Source organism: Rutilus rutilus (assembly GCF_951802725.1).
Source record: "Rutilus rutilus genome assembly, chromosome: 16".
Lineage (NCBI taxonomy): Eukaryota > Metazoa > Chordata > Actinopteri > Cypriniformes > Leuciscidae > Rutilus > Rutilus rutilus.
In genome coordinates this window covers 27,449,883-27,473,390 of record NC_140224.1, presented here as the reverse complement: position 1 = coordinate 27,473,390, position 23,508 = coordinate 27,449,883, and the positions used below count along the sequence as shown (strand labels likewise).

The 23,508-nt window shown below is 38.0% G+C and overlaps 1 protein-coding gene across 4 annotated transcripts in view; it reads left to right on the top strand.

Moving 5' to 3' along the window:
* Positions 1-23,508, top strand: part of vti1a (vesicle transport through interaction with t-SNAREs 1A) — a 134,286-nt gene that overhangs the window by 80,910 nt on the left and 29,868 nt on the right. For 2 of the 4 annotated variants that reach the window (XM_084433612.1, XM_084433611.1), the window contains 2 exons: positions 1,660-1,730; positions 6,744-6,805. In XM_084433612.1, coding sequence (XP_084289738.1) covers positions 1,660-1,730; positions 6,744-6,805 — 133 coding nt within the window. Of the gene's footprint in view, positions 1-1,659; positions 1,731-6,743; positions 6,817-23,508 lie in introns of all 4 variants that reach the window. The other 2 variants (XM_084433614.1, XM_084433613.1) reach the window with 1 other exon arrangement.

Genomic DNA, 23,508 nt, shown 5'->3' with positions numbered 1-23,508 from the left:
CAAGAGACGCGTGTGTAACCACGTCTTGTGTCTGTCTTTCTCGTTTTCTGATATTTAGTGCTAGCGCAGATGCGGCCCGTTCCTCTGTTCCTCGAGCGTCAAGCTGACTCTTTGAGAGCTGCACCTGTGTAGCGTAATCCAGTCATGAGTGTGTTGTTTACTCACAATTGTTTGGTGCATTTGAAAGCGTAGCTTTGATCCATGCAAAGATTTTTCACTTCACTTTTTTTACTCCCTTCCTTTTCAGACTGCTAATGTGGTTTCTACGTATAGTGGAAAGGGTTTTTCAGGAAGAAGGGAGGGTGGGATTTTTGTTTTGTTCAGGTTTTTTTTTTTGGTTTTTTTGACCCTTGGGATGTGAATATGACAGTGACCATGGATAGGCTTGTCAGACGCCATGTATGAGATGTTTATCTAAGTGCGAGCGAATAAATGGGTGTACGCCTGTGACAGATGAAATGTGTTTATAAGCAAGCAGCTGAATATTGCATGTGCTGTTCGTGCTCGGTGTGATGCGGCATGCTGGGATATGCAAAATATTTAAGTCAGGATATTGGTGAGAAGGAGATGTAGTTTGAGATCCCTAGACATCAGAGATCATGGTTGTAACTAGACTTTTACATGGGTGTTGCTAGGTGGTTGCTATGGTTTTTGACTGTTTTTTGTTTCAAAGAATCCACTTCAAGTTTCTGAAACCCTGATATGTCCCTCCTTCACAAGTCTTTAACTTGAAAATGTTTTAAAGACAAGACATTACAGGCAAAACCATGGCTATTTTGGGCTATTTTGCTTCCATGGCATCACATGTGACCGAAACGTTTGCCACGTTTTCATTAAAGCATTGGTTTTATCTTACAATTGGTGGTTCCCCTTCATTGTTAGAGTGTGTAGCCCGGTTTGAAGTGTTTCCCGGACTAGAAAGAAAACATCCAAAATGTAAATTTATGATTATTTGTATTATCTTTGATTTCTTTGCATCTGTAGATTTCAATTACAATACAAATATTTAAAGGCCATTTAAAAAAGATTTCTCTACTTGATTAGCACTTATGTTCAACAAACTTTTATTCCTTTCTATATTCTGAAGGATTTTACAGAATGTTTTGTTTATATAACATTCACCTGATTTATATATCATTGTATTTCTATAAAAAAAAGTACTGTGATTTAATAAACTGGGGAAAGTATGGCAATATCTATTAGTCAAACATTTTACACTATTCACCTGCAGTGTTTAATACAAATTTAGGAATTTATTCGCCAAATGTGTTTCTATCAAAGTTTATGAGCAAGTCTTCTTACAGAATAAAAAAAATCCACTTTAAGCAATATACACTTTTTTTTTTTTTTAAATAGTGCCATACAAAAAAGGTCCACTGTCTATTGTCAGTAGTCTTACTATGTATTAATTACAGCTCACATAGAAGTCACTTTCAAACTAGGCAGCTTTCTGTTCTGTTAGCAGATAACTTGAACCTGTATTAAAATCTGCGTAGGGAAATCTTTCGCTCTCACTCAAGATTCCTGATCGTGTGGATTCCTGTTAAAATGACCCGAAAAAAAATCAAAGATCAGGAGTAAATGCGCTTGCATCTTAAGACAGCCTAAACAACATTTTGTGGTTTTATTTCACCCTGTCCCTCCTCTTATCCTCTACAGAGCAAGTGGGACAGGAGATCCTTGCCAACCTGAACAGCGACCGTGAGAAGATTCAGAGATCCCGCGACCGGGTGAGTTTACAACCACAAACACACTCAAACAACTCCTGAGACAGTCCTCGGGAGGCTACACTCAAACAGAACAAAAACACACACTTTTCTCAATAAGCAATTACGCAGGCTTACAAATACTTGACTTGATCAGATCTTGGCTCTTTGGGATGACACAAAGTGCCCTAGATCAGACACTTGACAAGAGGACAGGAGCACACTCAAGTGCAGGCAGTTAACACCAGATCGCACCTCTCACGCATTAGCATAGCAGGCCTGCTGGAGTGATTGATTGAATGTACAGAGAACAGAATGTTTGACACAGAGCACAGCACCAATAAGAAGCCTTTGTAGTTGTCCTGTCTCATGTGGTGAGGTCACGCATGATGCAAGACTGTCTAAACGGGCATAGATGGACAACAAACACCTCCGGACAGAACAAGGGTTTGTTCTCTGTTCTTCCGGCTGCAATAATTCTGAAAGTCTTTCCGCAGCTACATGTGTGACTGTGCTGGACACTAGATACTTTTCCTGATATATTTTAATAGCGGTCCCAAAAAATATTTGTACAATTAAGCCACATGTAAAAATAACAGAATTTCACTGCAATAATATAAATGAAAATAGCTTATAAATTGGGGTAATCTTTCCAGTTGATATAAAGCTGATTTTTATTTTATGTAGATATAGGTGCCCTAAAAGAACTGTATTTCTATAGTTTTAAAATGTATGACCTAAAAAGCTTTTTTTTTGTTGTAAAATGCATTTCTTAAAATGGTCTGCTTGAGCTATCTTTTTTTATTTATTTATTTATTTTTTGTAATTGCCACTTTGTTATTTTGTATCTTATTCAATGACATACATACATTTTTTTTATGTGTGACTTAAGTGTCCAAATACTTTTTGTGGCCACTCTATCTAATATATGCAGAACATTTAATAAATGTAATATATCCATCATTTCCCGATTTAACTTGTTTCTCATTGTATCTAATTGAATTAGATTTTATATACGCATAATTTAACACACACACACACACACACACACACACACACACACACATACACATACACACACACACACACACACACACACACACACACACACACACACACACACACACACACACACACACACACACACAGTACAGTATGCATACATGTATACACATATGTATATATACCCAGCCGTATCGATTCACTTAGTTTGAAAGGTGATGATATAGAGGGCTGTTGCGAGCTTTTTTTGAGTGTCACTCCTCCTACCAGGTATCAAATGTCTCTCCCTACATACTAATCCCATTTTTACTCCCCCCTCCTTACTTCAACCTTTATTTGTTACTTTATCCTCTGCATGTATAATCGTTATTACCTTTCCATATCTCAGTCCATCCCTCCTATTTTGTTTGTCCCTGCCGTGTCCACTGTCATAGTCTTACCTGTGTCTCTTTTTTTCTCTTTCTTTCCTAAAGACTGGTATAGAGAGCTCAGTCAGGGGCCTCTCTGATGGCTTCTTATGAAGGATGCTTAAAGATCACAACATGGCAGTTGGGCAGGCAGCTCATTTCAAAGGAAATAAAACATTTCCTTTCAAAGGTCTGCTGTCTATGGAGAATAGCTCTCCTTCCCTGGAGCCCCGACTGGCCCTCACACTTTAAAGACAGGAAAAATGGAGAGGAGAAAAGAAAAGAAAGCATGATAAGAAGACATTAGATGGAAAGAGCAATAAACTGCTTTTTGAGAGAAGGAAACGGCAGATGAAAGAGTTTTTGGAGTGTCTCTTAACAATCAGTTCACTCAGTCTCTTTCAAACAGACGCACACAAACACTAAGAGAGACCTAGTGCCTTGCAAGCAGCTCTATTACTATTGCTCATCCTCAGTGAACAAGCTTTTGAACAAGCCTCTAACCCTAACTTTAAGTTTGACACATAACTTATCCCACACCTACTTGTTGAGTAGTGCTATTACGGTTACAAACAATCAGAATTAACGTTAAAATGAGTGGAAAAATCCCATAGACTAACGACTCTTAAGTCCACAGACTTCAGGTAGTTCAATTGAATTCATAGTTTGGCTTCTAAAAAAGTGTAGCAAAAAGTGTAGCATTTTGTCCTGCAATTTGATTTGCTTATACTAGCATTTCAAAATGGACCCAAAATTGTCAATTAGGAACAAACTGCCATTTGTATTCCAGAGTTCTGTTCAAATTGGCATTTCCGAATGTCAAATGTAATGCTTTTTGCATGATAAACTTTAAAATAAGTTGGACATAAATGTTAACTTCAGGTTGTTTTCAGGTTTCGTAGTCCGTATTCTTTACTCCGAGACATGGATTACATCATTACAATGTTGCATTTTCTCCCTGGTTTGGTAGACTTTGACAAGACATTTTAAAACAGACCAACATGTGTTATTCGTATGAGTGGGAATCATAAAAATATAATTAGAAGTCACAAAGATTAAACGATTATAAGAGTCTTGATTGACCAAATTTCCTCTCATGTAAATGTTTTTTTTTTTTTAATGTCTTGATGTATGGCCAATATTCCTGTTTCTGGTTATGCGACAATAGTTGTTTGTGGTATTTTTCTTTATTTAGGTTTAGGCCTGCGTGACTGTGACTCTTAACTCTATTCAGTGAAATTCAGGCATTGAATCAAGCTACTGGGAATCATCTTACCAAGATCATTTGCTAGTCTGTAATCGGACTCTGCTCTGGATCTGCTGTACTGGTAATCTCTTTTGTTGTTGGTCTTGTTTTGGGTTCCTAATTTACGGAGAGCTCCACCGTGTGTTTTCATGCTGTCACAACTTTGACCAGAGAGTGAAACAGAGAGGGATTTTGGGAAAAGCCAAGGGAGCTCTCATGGGACAGATTCATCGTTGAGAGAGACATCAGGCAGCTCTTGGGCTGTTGGTGATGCCAGAACCCAAACACGCCTAAAACCACATCTGTCCCTGAGCCTGCCTGCTAACATACACATACACACACGCACACACACATACACATGTCCCCGCTGACTGTGAGGACAGAGAAGGAGGCTTTCTCAAGGAGGCCAGCCAGAGTCACGTATCTGACGGCTGCCAGAACTTTGGCTTTACTTCCATAGCAATGTCAGCATTCCTAAACACACACACATACACATCTCCAGATGGATGCCTTTTACTTATGCGTTCCCGCTACATGAGCCATAAATTGAATATTAAACATATACACATTTAAAAGAGAAAGGAAGTGTTGCAAAAAACAAGAAATAAAGTTACTAAATGAATGAAAGTTACTAAAGTAGACATTCTAAAGCCCTATTTGGACGGTAATTGTTTCTCATGGGGTTGTAAGGTACTTTCAACATTAACAGGGGTTAGTCGGTGATTTTATTGCTTCCCGAATCCAGAATGTCAATGTTTTTCTCCCACCACCCACGTAAAAATCCCTGGCTGAATTACTCATTGTTTTTTGACAAACACCAAGGTCGTGTGGTAATTTAATTGCCGTCCGTATCCACATCACTGAGTTTACAAGAAGAGATCAGTTAAAAGTTCTCCGTTTAAATCCTTTTTGACCAATGCCGAGCACTGTACAGTTGCGCTTTGCTGTAATTTGGATGCATTTGAAAGATGTAGCCTATTGTATTATTACTGAAATGCCGGAAATTATTTTCAAGAACGATGTTTCATCGCTGCTCAAAGGAGAAAGAGAAGACAAACATGTAAACATTTAAAATGGGTATTTGTTATGGCAGCAATTATATACATAAAAATATAAACCAAGCAGCTTTATGCTTACCTCATGTAAATAAGTGCCTGTATTAAAGGGGTCTATTATGACCATTTACAATGTCTTGGTTTTGTTTTTGGGGTGTACTCGAATATGTTTTCATGCTTCATGAAAAAAACATTATTTTTAACATATTGTTGGACTCTCTCTCCCCAGTCTTCAGCTTTTCGATGAAGCCTTTCCTTCCGAAATACGAAATATGCTGTGATTGGTTAGCTGGCCCAGTGTGCTATGATTGGTCCAGTGTGCTTTGATTGACTTAGCGTGAGTGCTTAGCGTGTGTTCGGGAAATATCCCGCCCCTTCATAACAGCAAGCTCCACTCACTCAGATGTAAATAGCGGCAATTCCAAACCAATGCAGGCCTGATTTAGACTTAATAATAATAATAATTTTAACAAACAAGAGGATCATGCAGAACGGATTTCATTCACAAATTTTCTTAGACACTTTAGATACAATGTTGTACACCATTTAATCTTGATACTTGTTGTAAAACTATGGTAATTCAAACAGTAATCGACACCTTTTTTGTGTATTATTTGGGCGCGGATCATTTAAATGAGGAACATTATGACTTCATAAGATCCGGAAAAATCACGTTGTTGTCCAAACGAGTCGTTCGTTGTAGTTCTTGAAAAGTGGATTCTATTAAATAAAATATCTCCCTTTGGAGTGGACTTTGAGCATTGTAACCTTGCAGATCTCTTTTATGCTCAAACAGGAACATTACACACCAACTAAAGTTGAAAAAGTGAAAAAGCATAATAAGATCCCTTGAAATTATTTCTGCTAATTTCCACATTTTTAAAACGACAGCCATCATTTTGAGATAAAATACAACAGAAAACCATTTTAAATATAGCGCGTCTATCTTCCTATTTTTAAACAGGAGATTTAAATAATTAAATAATAAATAGGATATTATTTTCCTATTATTAAATTAAATATGAATTTATTCTTATTATTCCAAGCATACAACATTTTATTTACAGCAGACAATCATGCGACTGACCACGTGAGCAGGGCTTTCCCGGGTTCGTAGAATCACAAAACTCGCTCCTCCACCGTGAATTTATCGCCATTCTAATGCATGAGTTTTATCACTGAGGTGCCATGCAAATTTAATTTTACGGACGTCCACATGAGAAACTATTACCGTCCAAATAGGGCTCAAGCCTATTTTTATAGCACAACTGTAACATGACCTCTCTAACATGGACATTGTCTCTTTTTCTCTCTCTTCTTCTCCCAGCTGAGAGAGACGGACGCTAACTTGGGCAAGAGCTCTCGGATCCTGACCGGCATGCTGAGAAGGTAAGAGTAAGGTAGGGACCGTTTCTGATACCTCTCAATGGATGTGTTTGACAATGGTCCTATACCATCCACTGCATGAACACACAAATGAACACGCTTATTGTTATGCACTGTGGTTGCATAGCATGAATCTAAATGGTCTTCTGAGAAATTAGTAATTCAGTAAAATCCAATGACCCCGAACACCCAACTTCCATGGAATCAGCACATTTTTGTCACATTTTAAATCATTATTATGAGAGAAATTTTGTGGAATTCTGTATTTAATTATGCAGGGTTCCCATAGAAACCTTTTTTAAGTATTGCACTTTTTTTATTTGCAATTTTGTGTTTGCAAACAACTGAAAACATCTTGGAAATCCACATTTTATTTTATACTTTCTGTTTTTTTTATAGGTTTATAAGGTCACTAAATCAATTTGACTACCTTTCAAAAGTTTTTATTTTTATTTTTTTTAAGAAGTAGTTTTTTATGCTTATCAAGACTGCATTTGTTTGATCAAAAATACCGTAAAATAAAATAAATACAATAATAATTTAATATTTTTATATAAGCTTTTTATTTATTCTTGTGATAGCAAAGCTGAATTTTCAGCAGCTATTACTTCAGTCTTCAGTGTCACATACTGGGACACACCAAGCTGGTCTGCCGCCAGGGAATATCGGGCCGTTTTTGTGCTTAGTTTTTTCAGTGTGTTCCGCAGCATTGGCTCTAGTCTGATGCCGTCTGGGTTTTTTGGGCCAATTCAGCATGTTGAATTAGCATCGGATCGTCGGTGAGAGAGAGAACTCTGATTCGCTGTTCAGCTTAGCGAACGAGTCAGTGCAAGAGAATAAAAGCGTGATGAAAGTGAGCAAAGAAATAATTTTACGTCATCTTACCTGAGCATTTGAATGCACAAATATTTGCATAATAACATGAGCTGCCTGGAATGAAAAAAGTGATCAGCAAGATTGATATTCAAAATGGTAAGAGAGCGCTGCTTTGTATTTTTGTAGTCCTAGTTTCGGTTTCCCTTTTTGAATGATGAAAATAGACTGCTGATATAGACAGATATTTACTTACACGCAGGGGCAGAACACATGTGCTAGTTGACAGTCACCTTTAGTCCTTTTGGTGTGTTCAAACGCAGCTTTTTGGCCGAGACGCAGCCGACGAGATGCGACAACACAGTCAGCTTTCGTCACCGCCAGTTCTTTGACATCGGCTTGGACACACAGTGGAGCAGTGGGCAGCCATGTTTAGTGAGGAGCGATTGGGGGTCATTTCAGTCATTTCCTGCCGTTATTTAGAATCGAACCTGCAACCTTCGGGTTACCAGTCTGACTCGCTGTCCCCTCAATAAAGTTAGTTTTAACAGATAACAATGCCCAAGTCTTTGCTGTAAGTTTTGATTAATGCATCCTTGCTGAATAAAAATGTATGTATGTATGTATGTATGTATGTGTGTGTGTGTGTGTGTGTGTGTGTGTGTGTGTGTGTGTGTGTGTGTGTGTATATATATATATATATATATATATATATATATGTGTGTGTGTGTATATGTATATGTATATACAGTACAGGCCAAAAGTTTGGAAACATTACTATTTTTTATGTTTTTGAAATAAGTTTCTTCTGCTCATCAAGCCTGCATTTATTTGATTACATTATCATTTATTTCTGTGATGCAAAGCTGAATTTTCAGGATCAAAGTATAATAAATTGAAAACCAATTATTTTAAATTGTAATAATATATCACAATATTACATTTTGTTTTCTGTATTTTTGATCAAATAAATACAGGGTTGATGAGCAGAAGAAACTTCTTTCATGTATATGTATATATGTATGTATGTGTATATGTATATATGTATGTATATATATGTATGTGTGTGTGTGTGTGTGTGTGTATGGTTGTAGTTTATATATATATATTTTTTTTCATTTATTTCAGCACATTTTAACAATATTTTTAATGAATCACGGATGTTCAGATTCAGAGTTCTGGCTTCTACAGGCACAGATTCAATGTGAGCATAGTCAGATCTATGATCTAGCGTTCCTCCCACTATTTTGTCTCTATGTAGTATCGGCTTTAAACAGCAGAACTCATCATTCATATCAGCAGGTTGATGAGATATTGGCTTTTTTCCCTGTGTGGTAGATGTGAGATAACTGAAGAAATGCACAGCTTCTCTCTCTCTCTCTGTCTCTCTATTCCACTTACTGTTGTTTTCTCCACCAGCCTCATATCTCTCTCCTTCACACACACGCACAATTCAGTTGAACGTCTGTCACATCTCCGCTTTATAAAGTGCCTTTGCGCCATTGCCTGAACCGTGACGGCAAGGTTTTGTTTCTTTTTTTCTTTTTTTGATTAAGAGTAATATGTAAATGACACCAGCTAAATTTAAAACCCCGGGTCCAGGAAGGAAGTGCCAATTGAAATAGATGCTTCAGTGGTCGTAGACAATCAGGACGTGTGCGGCGAGCGAGAGGGAGAGGAGGAGAGACAGAGAGAAAGCAAGATGCCGGAGACGTAGACTGTAACCAATATTTCTGCATATGTCTCCATTTTGTCAAGTCTCATTAGAGGGGCCGCGGCCGCCCGGTGTCACAGAAGCTGTCTAGAAATCATTCATCATCCTCCTTTCCTTCCCACCTCCCTCTGTTTCTCTCTTATTCCATCCTGCCCCGCCACTAAGTAAATAACATGCACTTATTTCAATGTTATCATATTAATGTTAAAGTTCAGCTGTCACCTAATGGGAAGACTAAATCAGACGTAGCATTTAAGCAATGTAGTGCTGCAGCGAGGCCGCCTCAAATCAGGATTTATGAGCTTTTGCATGCGCGCCGTCTCCCTTCAGCCCTCTGCCTTTCTGCATGAAGGCCCACCGCACCCCCAGTTCTTCCTGTCTTCTCTCTCTCTTTTACTCTCACTCTTTCTCTGTATCTCTCTTCCTAACTTGTTTTTAGCTTTCTGCTTGACAAAAGAGTAAATAAAGCCTTCCCACACATATTACATTTGTGTTGCATCTCAAAGCCATTTGCAACAGTAAAGTAGCAAAAACAACAAATAGATGTTTTTTTTTTTTTTCTGGCCCGTTTTTCATCTTTATGAATTTTCCTGGCTTTCATTTAATTCCATGCTTGCTTAGCCCTTGGACATTTGATTAATAGCACAATATATTACATATTACTACTACAAATTACTTGTTTAATCCAGTATTTTTTTTTTTTTTTTTTTTTATGTGTCATTTATAAACTATTATAATTTTTTTAATATTTTCATTTAGTTTTTTATGTTTAGCTTTCATTTTAATTGTAATTTTTTTTATTAATGTGCTTTTGTCATTTTTTGACAGATTTTTTATATTTCTATTTAACTACAATGCATATTATTCATTTCTGTTTTAGTACTTTTAGTATTTGCCTTTTTCATCTAATATTTATATTTTATTTTATTTAGTCACTTCACACAAAATCACTTCACAGTGTATTTATAAATATTCTTGATCATGAAAATTTATTTTAGATAAATTATAAACAGAAGTTAAAAAATAATCTAATTAAACATTTAGCGAACATTTAACTTTTTTGGTTAGCAATCACTTAGCAAAATAACTATTTTTCCTGCTAGCTTTGCATAATGTTAACTGGTTAAGAAAAGAGCTTTTGATAAACAAGAACAAGTCTACATTTTTGATAATTCTTTGAGGAGGGGGGATAGGATCTTTCACAGCAGTGATGAGTTTTGTACAATCAGCACTCATTTTCTTCAGGAAATGTAAAAATCTGCACTTGCATTTTCACTTTTCTGGGTCAATGGCGTTTGGATTTGTATTTTTTTTTACTGTACAGTGTGATTTAATTCTATGCTTGCTCGCTCCGAGTAAAGATGTGAGGGTAATTTAAATGAAAGAGAGGTGAACTTGACTCCCTGTGGCTCTACGTTACTTGATTATCTCCTTTGGCCTTTGTACACACACTCACTTACTCCAGGTTGTGTTTGTCATGGTGAGGTTCACAGGCTCTAAGCAGTATGTTGAGGACGGAGCATTAGCCCGCTGTGATAAATATTGTTGTAAGATGGAGACAGAGAGACCCGCGCGCACCAGATGTTTACCCTGAGTGGAGAGCACTGTGTGGGTGAGGACAACTCCAGTCCAAATATGTGTACTACTCTGTTATACTTCCGATCCGAGGACGCTGCGTGCATTTTGAGCTCAGCTCGTTTTCATCCCGACTTTCCAGAGTTCAAACGAATCTGTTTATAATACACTGGTATCAAATAAGAGATGCGACTCCCAAAAGGTTTTTAACAGAGGGATTTAGAAGTGACACATCTCTGATAGTCTGGTAATTCAGCTCTTAATCAAAGTAAACTCACATCATGATGGGCAAAGCAGTATTACTCTCCCAGTCATCTCGTCGTTCTCTCTCTCTTTCTCCCTGAGCAGACTACTGAGCTGGGCCGTCTCGTGCTCCAACTCGTTCTAAATTATTAATGGACAGCTTCAGAAACTCCTGAGGGTTTTAATTATATTGTCATGGTCATACTCATCTCATTAACTTTTAATGGCAATGCCTGCTTAAAGAAATCATAATATTATTAAAGAATAATCACACCAATTAAAACATTTGCCTTGATTGCGGATTGTTTAATACACAAGCCACTGGATTCAATCGAGTCTTCAAAGTAGCTTGGGAAGAGGGCTGAAGCATGCGTGAGCAATGTGACCTTGCATGAGAAGTTCTTATACTTGCAAACTAACAGTTGGAATTAGTTTCGTAGGTTTGTTTTGGAAGAGTATGTATTAACAAGACTAGAGCAGCTCCCTGATGGCCTCACCTGTATTGATTTTTAAAGGGATAGTTCACACAAAAAAGAGCATGCTGTCATAATTTACTCAGCCATATTTTGTACCAAACCTGTATGACTTTCTTTTGATATATTGAAAAACATCTCAGTGTTTTTTGTTTCTGTTTTGGAACCCCGTCAAATTTAATTTTATGGACAGTGTTGTTTGGACACCAGCGTTCTTCAGTATGTCCTTTTGTGCTCCACAGAAGATAGAATATTATGCAGGTTTAGAATGACATGAGGGTGAGTAATTGATAATGGCATATTGACTTTTAGGTGAACTTTCCTTTATAGGCCTGTTTACACCTAAATTCCAGTGTGATCAGATAGCAATCCAATTACACCTGCTCATGTAAAATGCAATTTACATATTACATTAGAAGTTGTGTTAACTCAAACTTTCTGTCTTTTACTGAAGTTTAAAAACATTTAAAACAATCATTTCTTGCATTTCATTTTCATTTAGTTAAGCAGAGAAAAAGTTTTAAAGCACTCTTTTTAGGGAGGGAAATCAGAGGAACAAGACTTCAAAGTGTAATCCAGTTAAATAATTTGTTAATTGGATATTATTGATTTAAATTGCATGCACAAGTTACACGAGCTCAGTATATCTTTTCTTTCATGTTGTGATCGATCACAGTGCATCTTGATCCTTTATTCTATGGAACACAGAAGAAGAGGAAAAATGTTTGTAACAACAGTTTTGACTTGCATTGTATGGATAAAAAAAAAAAAAAAAAAAACTAGAAATGTCTCAAAATATCTTCTTGTATGTTCTGAAGAAATAAAGTCTTATTGGTTTGAAGTAAATGAGTAAATTATGACAGAATTCATTTTGGATCAACTATCCCTTTAAAACGCATGTTAAGGGCAGGTGTAAAGAGTACAATTGTTTTATAATTAAAATTTTTGTGAAGACTTAGTGTGACATGGCATTTCACCTCAAAATGGCTGTGATGGCATCCTTACGGCTTCAGAGCTGGAGTATGGGTAAAGGCCTCCTGCTGATGTGGACAGAGAGCGAGAAAGTAAGAGAGAAGGGGTAGTGTTGGGATCAGTGCCCAGCGCAGAGCTCCTGCTCCTGCTCCAGCCTTCCTGGCCTTCCACGGAGACCAGGGGCCTGATACCGCATGCAGGTGGTCGAGTCAGTCGCCAGGCAGATCAAAAAGTCAAACCCCTGGGTGGACCTCCCTTTGAAATGGGAATGGGGCAGAAATATCAGACAGAAAACATAACCAAGCCCCGCACCGCAGAACAGCTCCATATTCATGGCCGAGCTTAGAGGAGCCAGGCCTCGATCTTCTGAAGGAGCCCACAGTACAGCTGGACACTGATTAAGACATCAGGTTTTCCACGTCTCTGGGCGCGAACACGGCCGCTTACTTCGGGTGTTGTGCGTTAATGTGCAAACAACGGGAGTGCCTTGCATGCCCCCCCCCACCTCTTTATGAAATATTCATATTCATAACACATTACTTGTAAAGCAGAGTAGCTCCGACTTTGTACATCCCGAACAGCTGTAACACTTCTCTGTCACTAAGCGCTCTGATCCCAGCAGCGATTAGATCAGTAGACGTGGTATTGTGAGAGGTGAGCTACACTGTCACCTCTCTCTCTTCCTTGATTTTCCTCTCTGTCTCCCTTTGTTTCTACGTTCCAAGAGTCGTCATCGGCACGGCGTGATAGCAGACGAGAAAAAAAGGGGAGGGATTGTGGTGGGAGAACGAAAAAAAAAACAGAATGTGGCTGTATTCTGGTGTTTGCCAGTCCCATTAAACAGACATTTGCAAACAATGTCAAGAGGGAGGAGATCAAAGCGCAAACCCCAGAAAAGCGGGAGCTCTGATGTCCTGAAGATCTCCAAATTTAGACTTCCACCGTATTGGCTCCCAGTCCCTCTCCCAGCTTGGAATATTAACGACGTGCTATGTAGGTCATATAATTAATGTGATTCAGGAGCACCAGTGGGCTGTTGAGGGATGCAAATAGAAAGAGTCATGGGGGCCCTCTTGAAGTCTTGTTATGAAGTTGAACAAAAAGATTTGATATTATTTTTAATTGGAGCTGAAAGATATAACAAATTATAGTTCAGTGTGTGTTTTCCCTCTTCTCGCTCGCCTTTTATTCTTTTATTTATTTGGCTTCTTCCTCGTTCTGCAAAGCGAGGGGAAAAGCCTCGTTAAGATGCTGGAGCCGAGAGAGCAGGGTGGAGAAGTGACGGGGGCACGGCTCTCTTTCTCCCACACACTCACTCCCATCCTCGCAAACAAACTCCTACACGCACTTCGCCGTATAGTTTTGCGCGAGTACGAAATTCTTTGACATCAAGGTCTGTTGTCAAAATCATAATGAACGGCTGATATAGACTGAAGGAAGAACAAAGATTGTTCAGAAGCGAAGTCGTAATTTCGCTCCGTCTAAATTTACCAACTGTCAAGGTGAGGCATTACTCTACAAACTAACCTTTATAATAATCCTGATGTTCTCTTCTATACACTTAAAGTCACGTGTTGAGAGTCAAAAGGTGCTTAGTGCATCTGTTTTGCTGTTTTTGATTCTGTGATCAGTCATTTTCCCCTCCCCATTGAGTTTTTTCAGTGGCATGAGATCTTGAACGAGCCAAAGTTCAAAATTTGGAGCAATTTCCATTGGTAACTGTCTCCAGAGTGGCAGGCCCCTCCTCGGGGGTGCTCTCTTCCCAGCATTTCTCTGATTTCCTTTCTGAGCAGCTGTGGCGAACTCCATAGCTCCAAAACCATGCTTCACCACCATAAATGTTGGTTTGGCTGATGCCATGAGAGTGCTAACTGTCACAGTACCAGTTGTTTGTTGGTACAGTCATGTGGGGTTGTCTTAGTGTTTGCTAGACCTCTGACTCCCAGTAAAGATGGCACTGCAGCTTCATGCAGTGACATTCAAGAAAATTCTGTGCTTCCAGTTTTTTGGCAACAGTTCGGGGAGATCCCGTTTCTGCTCCACATGACCATGCCCCTGTACGCAAATTGATGTCCGTAAAGAAATTATTAACTGAGTCTGGTGTGGAAGAACTTGACTAGCCTGCACAAAGCCCAGTTTTGGACCGCACTGAGCAAACTCCTGACCTCAACCCCATTCACTTAAAATACGGTATATTTTATCATTTTCTTGTTTCAGTCAATTGTGGAGTGCCTTGACTGAATTAAAGTGAAGTGGCATTGATGAGTGTGTTTATACGTATCATGGAGCGTGGTGACGCGCATCTGCAAGATTTACTGCTATAACTGAGTATCTTGTTTCTCTCCTGGTCACAGCTCTCGCAAAGGCCTTTTAGACGTTGGGGTGTTTTGTACCCTTCAGGAATGCTGCTTGTCAGGTTTATTTTGGACAGCAGATACTCTGATCATCTTGTGTGTCACAACATTTCAGTTCAGATGTCTGGAGCTAACAGTCTTAGTCAGTTTTAGTCAAATGGCACTGTACGAGTGTGTGTGTGTGTGTGTGTGTGTGTATGCACACATAGACTAAAACTGACTAAGACTGTGTTAGCTCCAGACACATGAACCTCATCTCAAAAATACAGTATTTACATTAGTATTGTGAAATATTATTACAACTTAAAAATAACTGTTTTCTGTTTTGATATATTTTAAAATGTAATTAATTCCTGTGATGGAACATTCAGCAGCCATTACTCCAGTCTTTAGTGTCACGATATAATTCTAAGGTAATATGCTTATTTGGTACTCATGAAACATTTATCATTATCTAATATTATTATCAATGTTGAAAACAGTTTTGCTGTTTTGTAGAAAACCGTGATGCGTTTTTATTATTATTATTTTTTTTTTTAATTCTTTGAATAGAAAGTTCAACAGCATTTATATGGAATAGAAATCTTTTGTAACATTATAAAGGTTATAGTAGTTTTTTCACAAATAAATAACTAGTTAAAAATATTTGAATTAAAATACCATTGTATTGGGGTATTTATCAACCTTGTCATTACCATGAGTCGACCATGGTCACAATGTCAGTATCGTGTCAGATTTATTTTTTCGTTTAAGACAAGTTTCATGGGAAGAGACTTTCTCTGCATGTTGTTCATGCGACTTTTATATTCGATAACGAGTACTGATGGCTCCATAGTGTTTGTGTATTTGTGCATATACCATCAATGTGTAAAGCTGTAAAGTTTCATGAGCATCTAAATGAAGAGTTTGTGAGTGTATGTGTAGCAGGCTGCCGGAAAGTTGACAGGCCTCTGGATAAACCCCTGTGGCACACACACACACACACACACACACACACACACACACACACACACACACACACATCTCAGCCTCATTACCCACTGCTGAGAGCATCATGGATAACAGTGACACTTAAACTCTGTCTCTCCCACTCCTATTAGTGTGTGCTGATTGCCTGCTTTGGAAAGCACACACATGTTTGAGCTGCAAACAAACTCAGGACTGACATGCTAAGTGATGAGTTTTTACACTAGGGCTACATCATTCTGAAAGAGAGAAAATATGCATGTGTATATATCCTTTCCACCATACTAAAGCTAGCAGCATCTATTTAGCCTCCATTTTAAGGTAGGACATAATGATATAGGACAGGAATCAATCTTTTCTGCCATAAGGACCTCTCACCTAATTTAATACATTACATTTATATATATATATATATTTATTATTATTATTATTATTTTTTTTTTTTTTTTTTTTATGTACATGAAATGCTGTGGAATATACTATATTATCTGCTTTTTAAACTTTTAGTGATTAAATCATGTTTCTTTTTACCATACATTGTAATAACAGTTATAATATATTTTATAACTGATATTAGTCCACAGACCCTCAGAGATGAAAAGTGTAGTAACCATATTGGTTATGATATTTTTTTTACGATGCTGTGGTGACTGAATGCTTCAGAACAATTGGTAATTTACCCTTGAAATAATCCTGCCTTTTACATCTTTACGTCAGTCGATCTTTTCCACTTTTCCAATTATTAAACTCAGTGGGGTCACTGTGTATGACATTGGAGTGACGGGCTTCTCCTCCTCTGTCGTTTCCGACCTCGTAAAGGTATCGCTCATCAGGGTGTTAGCTGCGCTGTTCTGAGATCAGTGACTACGTCCCCCTTGAAGTGGCTGCAGTGTCATTCCAAGGGCAGTGTGCCGTTTGATCTGGTGTCGGGCGGCTGTCGCTGCACAGGGCCCTGTGATTGTCCTGCGGGGAAGGAGACAGACATCACCTACCTACCTTCAATGAAAACTTCCTCTGGAACTTTTTGATTGACAGTGACATTCGTCATGGCGACCAACTTTTTTGCCCTCTGTTGTGTTTTCTGTTCTAATACATGGTAAGAGGGTGCATATTTTCTGTCTGGTCTAGTGAAACTGAAGCACTATGCGTGCGTGTTTTTGGGGTGAATTTGAGCATCCATCAAACATTTTCGAACAGTTAAACAGCTGTTTGGCATTAATATACACTTTTGTGTGGCATTTTGCCTGCCGTTGCCTGCCGTTTGCCTGGATCTCAGAATTTTTCGGCCTATTGATGACATCAATATATATATATATATATATATATATAGCTCTATTCAATCCTCTAAAATGGCCAATTTTCTTCAATCAAAAGAACCATCATCGCAGCTGTTGTTGCCAATTTGATTTTAAATGTTTAATACAGGAACTAAAACTAAAACTATATATACTGTATATATATGTATATATGTATGTATGTATATATATATATATATATATATAAATATATATATGTACACACACATTTGTTTGAATCGATTTGTGGAAATTCTTTGGTAATTTTCTACTAATCAGAGACACTATTTTGGCTATTAAATATCCGGTGGAAACAAAGACCAAATATAAATCATCATGATATTCACAATGTTGCTTATGAATTCTGGTAAATTGGGCAACTTTTGTCATCTCTTTCTCATTAGGTTGAGTTACATAAAATGACTTTGCTGAATTGACCCTCTTATCTGATCCCATAATTGTTTTATTTGTTTTAACTATTGGTTATTTTCTCCTCAAATTTTTTGAGCTGGCACTATATCCTATACCCCCATCCCCCGTGCATCTATTGTTCTTGAAATGAACAGTAGGAAGAAGTCAAGGTAAAGGTGAACAAGCAGGGCTAGTGACTCTTAACATTTAGTCTCCGTGAGAAAGCTGGATACATATACTTAATGTCTTCCCTGCACAAGCTTTCAGACTTCTCTTTGTTATATTGTCTTTCATATTTTCTCTTCCCCCCATATCCCTCCCCCAACTTCCTTCACTGGTCCAATTAATGTTTTTGTGTTTAAATTAATAAGTGAATTGATCAAAATCTCAGTGTCAGTGGGTGACAGGTTTTGCGTGTGAATGTTTGTATGCGTGTGTTTTGTTTTGGAGAGAGCGAGAGAGCTCACGCTGAAGGCCCTGAGGCATGTAAGGACTTTATGGCTCACCTCATACGCTCATTAAGGCTGTTGTTCGGCTTTTGTTGCATAATTACCTAATGGCAGCTTTAAAAAAAACGACTTCACTGTCTTTGACTGACAGCGTATTGCTCTTACGAGTCATCTTTGTCTCCAAAACCTGTCTTTTTGTCTTTGGCAGAACTAAAGCAAGGATGCTTTCAACATCTCTATGAGGCAGCGTGTTGATGGTGACTTGGAGTGTGTTGTTACAGCTTGTATAAGCTGTACCACTGATGTTCAGTTTGAATGACTTCTGAAGTTTGACGTCCCCGTAGTTATTTTGTACTGGCAGAGAAGTGCATTTGATGGGTCAGACGGTCTTTGGTAACGGTTTTCTTTCATTCTGCTCTGTGCTGATCTCCATTTTGATGTATTGAGGAGATTTGATGAAATACCTGAACTCAGGCATGTTTGATAAGTTGATTTGGTTGCTGATACAATCAGTTGTTTCCAGGACATTTCTAAAGCTTTTTCCCTGCTCTTGAAAAGGAAATGCTAAGGGAAGGCCGGGTGCATTCTAGGTAATGTGATGGTGCCAGATCCCAAGGATCTTTCCTCCTGGACTCATGAATGATACAACCTCTCTAAATGACTCATTCATTAGACGTTTTTTACCCTGCAAATTGTTCATGCATGACCACTAAAAAATGTCCTCCTAATACTATTGGATTATGGTAAAGTGGTCCACACAGACGCTAAAGCTTTATAACACAGGCTGTTTCACAGGAACTAGCTAAACAGTTTTATTTGGTTTGTTAGCAGCCCACTTGGAAACATAAAAATAGTCTTTTTAATATGTAATGATATATTATATATAATATATATATATATATATATATATATATATATATATATATATATATATATATATATATATATTTGATTTAATATTTAATTTAATATTTTTTATAATTTTCAAGATGGACTGTACTTCTTTAGGAGGTTTCATGCTTTTTCTAGCATGAAAAAGTTTGGGAAACTTTCTTACCTTTTATCTTTGTTAACCCTCTGGGGTCCTTCGGGTCCAAATGCCACGATCCAGAAAAAAAGCACACAACAGTGAAGGGGTTAATCTATAAAACATCAAGAGTGCAAAACAGACACATCCACACACACACACACACACACACACACACAAACACACTTTTATACACATACACACTAATAAATTCAGATTACACTAACTAATTCAAATTTTTAAAAATCACAGCTTCATCGGAATTTTCCGAAACTTGGTGACTTTTATGGTATTAGGTATGTGAACACACAAAAAATATTGGGGTCATGATCCAAGCACGTCACACTTCTGCTCTTTGGTCAAAAATTACCCCCATAGGAAATGAATGGGAAATTGTCAAAAATATGAAAAAACAGAATTTTTTTGTGCACACAATCTACAAATCAGCCAGGATGCAGAAAAAAAGGACTCAACAGTGAAGGGGTGAATCTCTAAAACATCAAGAGTACAAAAAAAACCACACACACACACACACATTTTTTTAATAAAAAAAAAAATATATATATATATAAAAAATGTCTATTATATTCAATGGGAAAAAATGGGTCATAATTATTGAATAAATATTAATTAAAATCATAAAATTATCTCAAAACACCAAAAAAGAAAAGAAAAAATATTATAAAAAAACAAGTTAAATTTTTAAGTAAAAATCCATTTGGACCCGAAGGTCCTGAGTGTGACTGTTAAACGAAGGACCCCAGAGGGTTAAGCTTGATTCACAGAAAAAATTAACCCTGTCGAGTTTAGAGTTGCTCAATTAAACTTTTATTGCCCATGAAAATCCCAAATTTTTGCTCTCTGCTTGTCTCAATGTGTGCTGAATGTGTACAGATCCTGAGTCAGTTGTAATTACAGGCGTCGTATGCTGGTACAGGCTAATGACAGGTCTGTGGTCTGTTTGCTTTTGTTTGTTTGGAGTACAGCGCTCCACAGTAGGGTATCTTCCCAGCTGGCAGTGCGTGCTGGCCCTTGGCTGTGCGTCTGGGTTGGAGAGGCGGCCGGTCCTGGTGCTACACCAGGCCTTATGCCAGCTGGAGCTTCTCAATCCAATGCTCTCCTCCTTTCTCCACTTTGTCAGCAGAGCTCGCTCGCTCGTTCTTGAGCTGGCAGCCTCCCCCGGCAACACCCACGTTTGTTTGCACCTCCAGGGTCAACAGCACCCTGTCGCTACCTGTCTTTCTGGATCGCACCTCTCTCCCAAAGCTGCGCCAACTCCCAAATTGAATAGTCTCTTTTGCAAGATCCTCCACAGGGATTTACTAAATGCTTCTGTCTTTAATCCAGGTTATTTTGTGATCGGGTATTATTGACTTGATTTACTCAAGCTTGACTCCTAATATGATTTTGGATTGAGCAAAATAATGTAAGCTCAAAGTGAACATGAAATCCAAATGAACTCTATTTACTTTATTAAAACGTGTTCCTTGCACGATTCATTGGTGCAAATGTGTAACACTTCACAGTAAGATTCTGATTTTTAACATTAGTTAATACATTACCTATCATGAACTAACAATGAGTAATAATTTTGCATCATTTATTATTCTAGGTTAATAATAATTTCTACATATTTTTAGTTAATAAAATTAATTTAATATATTATGAACAAACATTAAATTCAACTTACATTTATTTAATATTTGGTATTAACAATGAACAAAAGTAAATATTTATTATTTTAATGATTTTATTTAAAATAATTGATTTATAAACATACATCTAGTTTATTAAATGTTGTAATAAGTAAAATAATTCTAAAAATGGTATGGAACATTTCAAGATACAGTCAGTTTTCAATGGGTAAAATCCTGCCCTTTTTTATCCTGTTTCACTCAGAAATATGTTAAATTATGGAAGCAAACTGGGTTTGAATAGGGACGGAACTAACTTTAAGTTTGTATTGACTTGGACAGTGACACAAAGAGATGAATGCAGAATTTTCACATTTTCTGGGCATTACTAACATGTACACATAGAGTGAAAGTTGTAAGCTTCATATCAGCTGATGTGGTTGAGTTTTAACTTATTTAACGATTGTAATGAATAGAGTAAGAGCTGGATTGGACACTGACATTTGTTGACAGTGAGTGAGGTCATACAAACATTCTGTTCCATCCTCTCCTAAATTCAGAGGCTAAGCGTAATTACGTTGACATGGCCAGTGACACGCAAGCTCGCACATTCTCGAAGGAATGGTCTTCATTCACAAGAGCTCTGTAATTAAATATCCTCCCCAATTCAGGTGCCAGCATGTATCTCATGTATCTCTCTCTCTCTCTCTCTCTCTCTCTCTCTCTCTCTCTCTCTCTCTCTCTCTCTCTCTCTCTCTCTCTCTCTCTCTCTCTCTCTCTCTCTCTCTCTCTCTCTCTCTTTCAAATAGTCTTCCATGGCCTAAGTGTGTGTATGCTGGTTCTTACTAGTCAAAAAGGCTTATAAGTTGGCCAAAACATGTTTTTATTTCAATAGTGTTTTGCACATTTCTGTGATAGGTAGGTTTATGGGTATGGGTTGGGTTGGGTTGGGCAATAGAAAATGTCATTATCCTTATACAAAATCGTTGGAAGACTATGCAGTGTCCTCACCAATATGGTGAACCAAACTTGTGTGTGTGTTCAGTACATTATGGGGTGAGTTAAAATTTCTGTTTGTTCATGTTCACATGCATATCCATCCAGAAGTTCTCTGGTGACCCGGTCAGTCCGTTTGTGTATTTCACTGTTTGTTTGGTTACGATGATGCTTCCTGTCTGCTAGCCAGTGCTCAGGAAGAGTCAGCGGTGATGGCGCCAGGGCTAACGTTATGAGGAGGTTGTCAGGACTTTATCCCCATTGGCCTGGCAGGCTCGTGTCACTTTCCCAGCCTATTTGCTGATGGGGTTCAAATCCCAAACCTCAGCTGACCTGAGTACATACCTGCTCATCACACGCATGTGAGCGTGCACTTTCCGGAGACATTTTTGTGATGTTGCCAGACTGTTTGCTTGCTTGAACGGCAGACACACAGAGGTTCTGTGCTTGCATTTTAAGCAAACCTCGCTGGCAGACTTAAGCTTTATTTAATAAGATGTGGATGCGTAAAGTCCTGTCTAAAACTGCCCTGTGGTCAAGCATTTTAGGCTTCACATAAACCATCTTAAACACTGCTTTCCTTTCACAAATCTTTCATTATAGTTTTTGGTAGCGCATGAAGCAGAGCAAAAGCGAGACATCCCGAGAACAAACAGTGTAATGCGAGTATCTAAAGTCTGAGACACTTTGTCCTGTCTTAATGTTCTGTCACATCAGTCCAAACAGAATAGAGTAGACCCTATTTATTTCTAAATACATGTTCTTCCAGAAAAAAACGCCGCCTTTCTGTCTGTCTATCTATCCATCTATCAATCTATCCATCTGTGTGTGTGTGTGTGTGTGTGTGTGTGTGTGTGTGTGTGTGTGTGTGTGTGTGTGTGTGTGTGTGTGAGAAAAGAACTGATTCCGAACTGTCTCAAACAAGCCGTCAGTAATTCCACCCTTACTTCCTGCACAAACCTACGTAGGTTTTGTAAAAAAATTGCATAATGCCAACGTTACTGTTTATATCACTCTGTGTATACAAGCGCCGAGGAAGCCTCCAGAGCTGAAATGTTTCCGACATGCACTGTAAGTCATAGACTAATTGCAACAGACTGGGCCGTCTGGCCAATGAGATCAGAGTAGGCTCTCTGAAAGGAGGGGTTTAGAGAGACTTAATTCTTTATTGAACCATTTCAGACACTGTGGGAAAAGAGGTCACACTGCGATGTATATTATGAGAAAATTAAAGTGTTTTTTTGGCCTTGGATACATGTAAACCAATTGTAGGAGACCTCTAAAACAAAATTAGGAACCTTTTGAAATAGCATAATTGGCACTTTAAATGCAAATCTGCATCCTGTTTGGTAACTCAATTCAAATTTAGGAATTGAATTAGAATTTTTCATATTTACTTTAAACTTCTAAGGAGCACATTTGTTTGATTTTAAAAAGTCTTAACATGAGTATTTGCGTAGTATGTACAATATGTAATTAAATATCCTTGCACATATTCCATCGGCTTATTTTGCTTTCACTGTGTGCTTTTCTTTTAGTCAATGCTTGAGTGTGTATTTTGGTCATTTTCACACTAGACTCCCATCCATCAATCAATGGCTTGAGTGAGTGTTAGCATGCTCCCTTCACATCCCTTCACTCTGGCCACCTCATTATAGTTCTGACCCTGGAAGTGCTGAGCCATCTTATCAGCACCAATCAGCGCTTCTATTACCCACTTGAAGGCTTCATTTATTTACTCTATGGAATTTTGCCCTCCTATTTTCCCACATTGGTATATTGTA